Genomic DNA, 9,860 nt, shown 5'->3' on the forward strand with positions numbered 1-9,860 from the left:
TACGACCAGTTCAGTGTGTCAGAATCACACACCAAGGGAATTGGCAAGCTCTAGGTCTTTTGCCTTAAACGTTTTTGCCAAGAGAGATACCTGGCTTAGATGAATGCAGAGGTGGAGACTCGCAAAAATTGTGAATATTTGAAATGAGCTGAATGAAGCCCCTCAGAATACAGAGAAGAAGCCCATGTCGGTTGAGAGAAGAGATAAAAAGATCCCTAAAAAGCTTTCTGTGCAAGGGTCTTAATTTTTTAGAGAAAACACAAAAACAACAGAATGTCAGGTAAGTTAAGGATTGGTACTCATACTAAAACATTAAAAAAAAGTCTGTAGAGCTCCAAAACGTGTATGTTTGGGTTTGGACTGGAAAGGGACTATTCCCTGGAAGGCCATGCCCAGTGGAAGAGAAAACCAAACCACCACTCCCTCCAGGAAGAGCATATGAATGTTACTCTCTGTATGCCCAAAACTCACACACAGTCTTCACTTTGTCTCAGCCCAGCCAGCGCGCACAGCTGAGCAGCACTTGACACGGGAGAAATAATCAGTAGATAGAGGCAACCTGAGGAGCTGTGCTTGCTCTTTAGGGTGGGACAAGGTGGGGGTTGAGTCCTAGGCACAGATTCTCTGTGCCGGGAAGAATTTTGTAATGTCTTCTTTAACACTTGTCTTCTTCATTCCATATCATTTAATGCCCCTCAGGTCCATGCCTACATCATCAGTTCCCTAAAGAAGGAAATGCCTTCAATGTTTGGGAAAGACAATAAAAAGAAAGAGCTTGTTAATAATTTGGGAGAGATTTATGCCCGGATTGAACGGGAGCATCAGATCTCACCAGGAGACTTCCCTAATCTGAGAAAGATGCAGGTAAGTAGTGGCATTTTGGCCAGAACACCAAATATCCAAGGAAAAAGAGCATTAGAGTAACCGCAGGGAGTATGACAGGAGTCACGCAGGTATTGATTGTTGTTGCTTGTGGGAAAGGCCTGTTGAAATGAGCCTTGAAATATGCGCAGGCAATATTTAGGCATGAACACTTTTTGCACATAGAGCTCATGTGAAGCTACAGCTGCCGTAATTCCTCAAATCTTCTGAATAGCACTTTACAGCAAATTATTTCTTCTATTTTTCTTTATTTTTAATTCCTGGTTCCATTTGCAGATTTTTCAGGCCTAAGAATACTCTTAATTTGTATTAAAAGGAAAGCTATATCCTAAAAGACTACGTATGCCCCTCTCCAAGAGCTGTATTTTTTTTGTCTCCTACTTCAGTCTCTGTTTTTAGAAAGAAAGAAAGGAGGCTGTGAAAACTTAAAACCCCTCTTCTATTTTAAGCAGAGAAGCAGGTTTTCTGTTCTTCAGAGCAGAGACCTGACCCAGTGTTCATGTAAGTCAGAGACTTCAAAGGACTTTGGATCAGAGCCTTGTATTGTATATTCAAACAATGCTGGATGCTGCTACATTGCTGCATGGCTTCAGTCCAAGCAGAAACCTGTTCAGAATTGCTAGATGTTGAAGTCATTACTAGCTCCCTATGGAAAACACACCATCTGCTCTTTTTCTTTTTTTAAAGTATATTTTCCATAAGTTCTTGGGAATGAGATCTATGGAGTGTATCCAACAGAAGATCCCATTCACTGCTTGTTAAAAATGTGTGTTTGTTTAAAAATGTCTATACCAATTCTGTAGGAGTGAGTAGAGTGGATTTAATGACTAGAGGTTGAGGGATAAAGCTGTAGGTCATTTTGTAGTTTTTAGAAGAGAGTTATCTGCAGGCCCTGCTCAAGGCACTTTTGCTTAGCTGTGAAACTTAACAGAAACCAAGCCATGCTCTAAAGACATGCTTACCTCTTTACAGACATGCTGCTGTCTTTATGGCGTCTGAAAGATGCACTGCATCATGATGATGAGTAAAATAGTCTTTTGCCAGAGTGGCAACTCCTTCCCAGGGTTGGGAGAGCAGAGGGGGAGGGAATGCAGAACACTGGCTGGAGGATGTAGCAAGAGCTGCATAACCAGTTTACCTTGAACAATTTGGTCTTCAAGGAGAGTGCTTCTACATGGCTCGGAAAGGAGGAGTGTTATTTGCATGTAGCCATCATTCAGGCCTCTGAGTCAACCGCTTCCTCTCTGTACCATGTCAGCCCCACTTTGTAAACTGGGAAGATCATTTTCTGTAGGGCTTAAAAGAAGAGCAAGGCCAGCCGGGGAGACCCCATCACGTGCTGAGGAGCAGGGCAAGCAGAGGAGGGCCTGCTGAGCTTCCCACTCCGCTGCAGTAGCAGTTTTTTTGAGCCAAACAGCAGACAGACACCTCCCTCTCCACTGTTACTGTACTGTGTGCAGCCGTGCTGCTCACCTGTTCTTATGTTGTCCCACTTTAAGGATCAGTTGCAAGCCCAGGATTTTAGCAAGTTCCAGCCTCTGAAGAGCAAGCTGCTGGAGACTGTGGAAGACATGCTGGCCAATGACATCGCCCAGCTCATGGTGCTCGTACGCCAAGAAGAGTCGCAGCGACCAACCCAGATGGTGAAGGGAGGAGCCTTCGAGGGCACCTTGCACGGTCCGTTCGGCCACGGCTACGGCGAAGGCGCTGGCGAAGGGATCGATGATGCCGAGTGGGTGGTGGCCAGGGACAAGCCCATGTATGATGAGATCTTCTACACACTCTCACCTGTTGATGGTAAAATAACTGGTGCCAATGCAAAGAAGGAGATGGTAAGGTCTAAGCTGCCCAACACGGTGCTGGGCAAGATATGGAAACTGGCTGACATCGACAAAGATGGCATGCTGGATGATGAGGAGTTTGCCTTGGCGAATCATCTCATTAAAGTCAAGTTGGAGGGTCATGAGCTGCCAAATGAGCTCCCTTCCCATCTCCTCCCTCCATCCAAAAGGAAAATAACAGAGTGAAGGGAAGGTTACAGGGGAGAGGGGAAGGGAGGGGGAAAAATGATCTAGAAAAACATGTTTACTTAAGTTATACCTTTAGATGTGAGATCACCTTTGGATTTATACTTATTTTGCTGTATGAAGAAAAAAAACTAAAGCAGAACAAAAAAGTCCAGTCCTTCTTCGTGATAATATGCAATTAACTCTTCCAGTGTAATGTCCCTGCTTTCTAATGTGTAGTCTAAATATGAAGGTAAAGAAAGGATGTTGAGACGAGGAGAATCTGATAAGTGGGAGTAGAAGAAAAACTGAAGTGAACTGCATTTTTTGAGAGTGGAATAGGCACTAATAGAAATCTGCTAACTGCCAGTATCACTCCTGAGCTTTGGCTGCACCTTCTGCTGTTTAATGGGTCTTGCAAACTTCAGGAGACTGAGATCTTGATAGCGAAGAGGAAACCACAAGGTCTCCAAGCTGTTGGCCAAACTAAAGAGCACTTCCTAATTAACATAAGCCCACACTAAAATACTAGATACTAAGCCCCAGAGTTAAGAATTTTAGGAATGTTGATTCACTGTTAGATGCAAATTTTACAAGCATTTCCCTGTCCTTAAAGAAAATAAATAAATAAATAAAATCCAAACCGGCTCTGAACTGGGCGGGTGGAGTTCCTCATTGTTTGCTGTGGGACGGGCACTGAGAATTCCCCATCACCTCCACCTCCCATTCAGTCCCCGGGGGCCAGATTTGTTCTGCCGGGCTGGCCAAGAGAACCACCCCCCCAAGGGAAACAGAAGGAGGGGGGCATTAGAGGCAGCCATGGGTGGGTTGGGAGGGAGGAATGCCGCCCCCGGCTCACGGAACAGTTTCACAACCAGTGGACAATGTTTTCTCTTTCAACAATGACAGTGTTTATCATTCCTGTGGAGTGATATATTTACTCTCATCGTTCACAGTGAAAGCTACCAGGTCCCCTTCTTACTGTCAGGATAAGACCCCTGAACTGTCAGGTAGGTGATCCATCATGAGAATGGAGAAGTGGGGCAGCAGGCTGAGCTTGCTCTACTGCCCGTGCCCCCACAAATATAGCCGAGATGTTGGCAGCCTTCACCCACCCTCCTCCTCATCACACAGTAACACTTGATCCCCTCCAAAACCTCTACCTTGAGCCAAGAGACCTTCCCCTCCTCTTTCATGCTCTGTGAAATTTTTGCTTTCAAGACCCAATTTTGGCAGAAATCCCTCGGTTTCCTATTTTGTTTCCCAAACACACACACACACATGCACGCACACACATGCAGGCACTCTTCTAGTTTTTGTTGTTGCTTTGGAGCAGCGTGTTGTTCCAATTCCTGTTGTCACTTTATATAAGCTGAGCTCCTACTGTGATGAAAAACCAAGACAAGTATAACTTATTTTATATCTCTGTGTTCATATTATATAGAGAAATATATTCTGTGTATGTAGGATGTGCTTATTGCAGTACATTTATCACTTGTCTTAAAAATTAATGCATTAACCTTTTTTGTACCCTGGTCCTAAAACATTATTAAAAAAGAAAGGCCAGATCTGTCTATTTCTTTGCATAGCACAATGAAATGCAGCTGAACAGAAAGAAAGAAAAAAAAAAAACTTATTTCTACATGCAACAGAAGGGAAGTCATCCTTAGCACATTCTCAAACATGCATGTACAGATCAGCCCTGCCGCACTCGGGCGTGCACTGCTGAATGACTGGTTAACATCTGCAACGTCTCCTTTCTCTCGGCAGTCTGATCACAACCTCGATACTTGCTGAAGCAAGTGAAATTGTACCCACGATTCTCCTTGTTCAACATAGAGGAGTGGTAACAACCAGATAAATGCTTCATAAGGAAAAGGAATACATTGAAAGAGTTTCCTCCTGTCAGTCACAGATGAGAATGTCACGGATTTATCAAGATCTGGAAAGACACAAAAAAACCTTAATCTTAAATCTTGCTGGCTCTAATATTACTTCTGTCTTCATTGCCCTTTCTTAACATGCTCATTACAGTGATTGTTATCTCCAGCATGGGACAGTGAGGTGCACCAAGTAAGACAGCGAGAGGTGCTGGGGAAGCACTCACAAAGGGTGTGAGCACTGACAGTTGGCAGAGTTTCCATTTAGCATTTATACAGGGTGAGAGAAAGGGGAGAGGAAACCGTAGGGGTGGAGAGCAAGCAGCGATAAATGCAAATACAGAGAGAAGTCAGCAGACTATATGTCACTCCAGTTCAACTACCCAGTAACCCCCAGTTTAACTGCCATTACAGCGTGCGTGTCTGCTAATGCTGTCCAAGTCTTTCTGTGGAATTTGCATCCCCCTGGCTCCAGCCTGAGGGACAAGGTTGAGGCTGAACAAAGCACCGCGAACCAGCCCTACCTCTGCGCGGGCAGGATTTTGTGATGGCCACTCACGCAGCACATTGCTTGTGCCAGTTGTGTCCTGCTGAAATTTCACACTTGCTTAAAAAGCAGAAGATTGCTGGTTCTCAGAAAGCGGATGGGAGAAGGTGAGATCTATTAGTCTTTTTCCAGCAAGGCACTCGGGTGGGCCAAAAATCCACTGGAATGGATTTCAGGGCACAAAGCCTTTTGGGCTGGGTGGTTTGAGCGTACAAGTTGACAAACCAAACCCTTAGCCTGTTGTTAAAGCATGCGTAGTGGATTCCTTTTCATTGCATCGACTGCGGTTGTGCTTTAGCCATCTCGAAGAAAGCCTTGCTGTTCCACAGGAAACCGCGAGAGATTTTCCGCGCCGCTGGTAGCGGCAGCGAGCCCCCACACCGCGGCTAGGGCCTGCCAGCACCACAGCCCCTGCCACAGCTCCTGCAGAGCATCGTGCAGAGCCTCCTGCTCTTGACATCCCCACGCCAGCCCCTCCGGGGTGTTTCAGCAGGGTTCCCTCGGAAGTGCCAGCGGCACGAAGAGCTCTGCCAGCACAGGTCAAGTGCACAAAACACCGCAGCACAGCGGGGGGGGAGGGAGAGGGGTTTCTTTCAACACTCGCTTAGAAACCACTTGTGCTGTCAGAGTGCAACTTCCCCGGTTGTGCCGGGGCAGAAAAAAGCCAACACAAGCATTCTAGTGACAAGCATGCAGTTACTTAAATATGATTGCACTGCGGTTCAGCAACAAGGCAGGAGACGAAGCAACCCTGTTAGAGAGGGAACAGGACAGCAACTTGAGAGGCTGTGTTTCCAGAGAGGCAGTTTACAAATAGTTCTCCATGTTCAGGTAAGTTTATGCAGCACATTTCACTTCTGCTAAGTTAATCAGGAAATTTTAAAAAAAAAAAAAAAAGAAAACCACACCAAAAAAACCCCACACCAAAGATTAAGCACCCTGACGTTCTCTATATAGAACATATGCAATGCTGTCTCTCCAGTATGGCCATGAAAAAATACATATATTTCTCCATCCCCTTCCCACAGACAGCACCTGCACGCACACCCGTGTTTTTTTCTTTTCCTTTTCCCCTTTGGGCAATCCCAGCCACCTGTGTTGTTTCTCGCATGGGTGGCAAGGATGTGATTTCCCCAGCCGGCCAGGACTTCAGGCTGTGCACATTCTTGCCCGTTCACAGAGCCCCGCTCCCAGAGGCGATTATCTGTGTCCAACAGCGCTTCCTTTTTCTGAGCAGTTCCCAACCACAGAACAAGGTTTCCCCAGGAAGTTTTACAGAGGAACCTATTCATTTGCTCATGTCTGTGGGTGGGGGGATTCTATCTCATGAACATAGCAGTGTCTCTCACTTCTCTGATCCTCTCATGCCCCTCTCGTCCTCAGAGAGAAGAGCTTCACAAGATTAGAACAAAAAGGTCCTTTCTGAGTAGGAGCTTCATTTAGTCTTTTCTCTTTCTATTCCTTTCTGGGAATCATTTAGATATGAAAATCCTACCTACATGCTCTATAGACTAATATATGGGTTTCTTGAAAATTAAGTTCTCTCTACTGTGGAACATGACAGGCAGATTGGATCAACAGCACTATACAACCATTTAGTTGAAGGGAAAGATAGTAATTAAGTTCCCTGAATAAGATTTCACAGGAGGTGTGTAGTTTAGCAGAATGCAATTACTTCTGTGAGCTGGAATTTAGCCAGCATGCTGGAGTTCAGAGGGATTTTTAATCAAACAGAAAAGGTTAGAATCAGTTTTTCCATCACCTTAATTTCCAACATAAACTTCATACAACAATGAAATTCAGATTTAAGTCTGGGAACTGCTCTTTTAACCTGCTCTCCTTATTATGCCTTAATGCTTTGTCCATATGACAGTAACCTTTGGTTGGGGAACACAGAGTTACGGGCCGTCTGACTTGACATAGAGTGACCATGTTCCTCCAAGCCCAGCAGGAACCTGAGACAAGCTCCTCCAGAATTTGGAACGTGCTACACCTCTTGCATCACTGATAGCTTCCTCCTCTGCTATTGTTTATCTCAATGTTTCTCTTATTATAGGGACAACCTGTGGGAAGGAGGATCAGGTGACCACATTTAGGCTTTGGCAAATCAAGGGACATGATAGACAATTTAACCCCTTCCTAGGCTCAGAAGTCTTCAGGTCCTTCAAATTTTGAAAGATGGGTGTTTGGAAACACTAATGGAGAACAGCATGGAGATATTCCAGAGGAGCAACTTGACTATTACATCTAAGTTATTTTTGTGGAATTTTCATAACACAGCATCTATTATTTTCTGGTCTTTCCCTTTCCTTCTTTGTGCTTATGAGCCTTTCCCTCCTCTTCCCACTCTGTGCAAGGGTGGGGGAAAACAAGGCTTAGTTTGGAAAACTGAGGTGCTAAGAATTTCAAAGCTAGTGCAGGCAAGTCAACCACTGTGTAGCTTTCCAACTCCTTTGGGCACTGCAGATAGAGTAATGAAGCCAATATTTAAAGCAGGATGAACACACTTTGAAACAATTCCTCTCTGCCTGAAGGGAGAGAAATCCCTGGCGAGTACCGCAGATGTTCTCAGTGGCATGCCCATTCCACCCATCCCTTCGCTGATCAGAGCACGTCAAACACTATACGAGTTGCTAGGTTTAAAATGGGCTCTTCTCCAGCTGGTTACGTGTCATGTAAATAAGTGTCAGCAAGGGCTTCATTAGTGTCTTCTGAAGACATGGACGTGGGAGATATTTATAGGCCTTGGATTATATTGTCCTCCTTGCCCGTGCCATTGCGTAAACGAAGGGCGTATGCGTGGAATTCCTCTCCTTACACCTCACAAGAGCCCTGCGAGCAAACGCCAACTAAAAACTCTCTCTAAATAGCTTTCACCCACCACTCAGTCCCACCCTGTGCATTTATCAGCAAGATGAGAATCACAGAAGGTCCTTATAAGGAGATGGCAGCACAGAGGCCAGAAGGAAGCACAGCTGCCAGGGAAGGCTCTCTGGCCACTTCTCTTCCCTCCTTCAACCATTAGTTTTCAAGGCAGAGTTTCAGCAGCTTTGTTCCTAAAGATAGTGAAGAAGTATCAAAATAAGAGCTTGCTGCCTGTCTGCCTACCATATCTAAGCCATTCACAAAACAGACAAGGGGGAATTATCTGCATCCAACCGTCTTTAAAGCTTACATGTCACACAACACAGGCAGATCTAGCTTGTACCATAACTGCATAGCTGGAGTCCCAGCTGGCAGCTAACAGATATGTTAAATTCTCAGAAGCAGAACTGCCCCCCAGTTAGAATGGAAGGACCCAATCCCTCAGTACAGAGTTCCTTCATATGCCAATCAGGAGTTTTAATTCCTCTGTGTACACAGAAAAGTCAGAAGCAATTTACGCATCCATAATAGCTAACTAGCACCCGCCAATCCAGTTCTAGCGTGGCACAAACCATTGGCAAACTAAGGAATTCACACCATTTGCCACAAAGGTATATTAGTTCTCTAATTAATATCATCATCTTTGAGGACTCATCCTGCCAAAGGGATAAAAGCACACCAATGACCGTCCCTTCTGCCAAGAAATTACAGCTTGCAAACTAGATTATAAAAATAAATGGTGGCATGCTTCCCAGGGTCCCACCAGCAGTGTCCAACACACATTCGCAAAGCACACCTAAATCCTTTCTTCTTTCCGAGCCACGCAAGACCTGACTCTTCTGAAATTGAGCAGCCTTGAAGGGGGAAAGGAGGAACGGAGATGATCTAGTGGCTGCCATTTGATGTTAGTCTGGAGCTTTGTCGGCTGCTCAGGGGCAACAGATAATCCAGTGACTGAAAGAGTAATTGAGAAAGAACTTTTACTGCCCAAAGACACCTTGCATGCACAGGAATGGATAGAGATCTCTACAGAACAAGAGTTATGCAAGCAGTGAATGTCAACCACAGGTCTCACAGGGAGCCTTCATCAAAAAACCCAGTATGGGTCAAATACTGATGATACATTGGAACCTAGTTTTTAAGCTCTGGTTCAAACCTGCTTCAGCCTGAGGCAGGCAGTACGTGCTATAACCAGCAATTAGCTCTCGACAGAGCTACACACATCCTTTGCCTTACCAGTTGTAGCCATCAAGTATAGCAATGATAAGCAACCAAAGTGCTTGAATGCCTTGTAAACATCCAGGCCCATAGCAACCAAACCATAGTCCATGGGCCACTGACAGTCTCAAAGCTGCCTGTGCAACCATGAAACCTTTACAGTGGTGGTTTTTTTTTGGAGGTTTTGTTTTTTTCGAAGGTATGGTGACTAACAAAGCAATAAGGCATGGCAGCAGTACTTTTCTTTAAGATCTGATGATTCAATTGCTCCAGCCCTTTGCCTGCAGTACTTTCCCAGCCTTGCAAGCTCTGTTCCCCATGTCTATGAGGAGAAGGCATGATGAGAAGACTATGCCAAGCCTCAGGCAAAGCACTTCAGCAGAACAGCACAGAAGAGACCACGTGCTGCCTATGAAGTGGCAAAGTCTAGGCTCAAACAGCTTTTCCCTCCTCCTCTGTGCT

General features: G+C 45.1%; 1 protein-coding gene across 1 annotated transcript in view; it reads left to right on the plus strand.

Annotated features, from left to right (window-relative positions):
• The window catches only part of EHD3 (EH domain containing 3), a 30,172-nt gene extending 25,718 nt beyond the window's left edge, over window positions 1-4,454 (plus strand). The window contains exons 5-6 of the mRNA XM_009962542.3: window positions 700-864; window positions 2,382-4,454. Coding sequence (XP_009960844.1) covers window positions 700-864; window positions 2,382-2,909 — 693 coding nt within the window. The 3' untranslated portion in view covers window positions 2,910-4,454. The remainder of the gene's footprint in view (window positions 1-699; window positions 865-2,381) is intronic.
• The last annotated feature ends 5,406 nt before the right edge of the window (window positions 4,455-9,860 follow it).

This window comes from Tyto alba, unplaced genomic scaffold, assembly GCF_018691265.1.
Source record: "Tyto alba isolate M040663 unplaced genomic scaffold, T.alba_DEE_v4.0 Super-Scaffold_16, whole genome shotgun sequence".
Taxonomy (NCBI): Eukaryota; Metazoa; Chordata; class Aves; order Strigiformes; family Tytonidae; genus Tyto; species Tyto alba.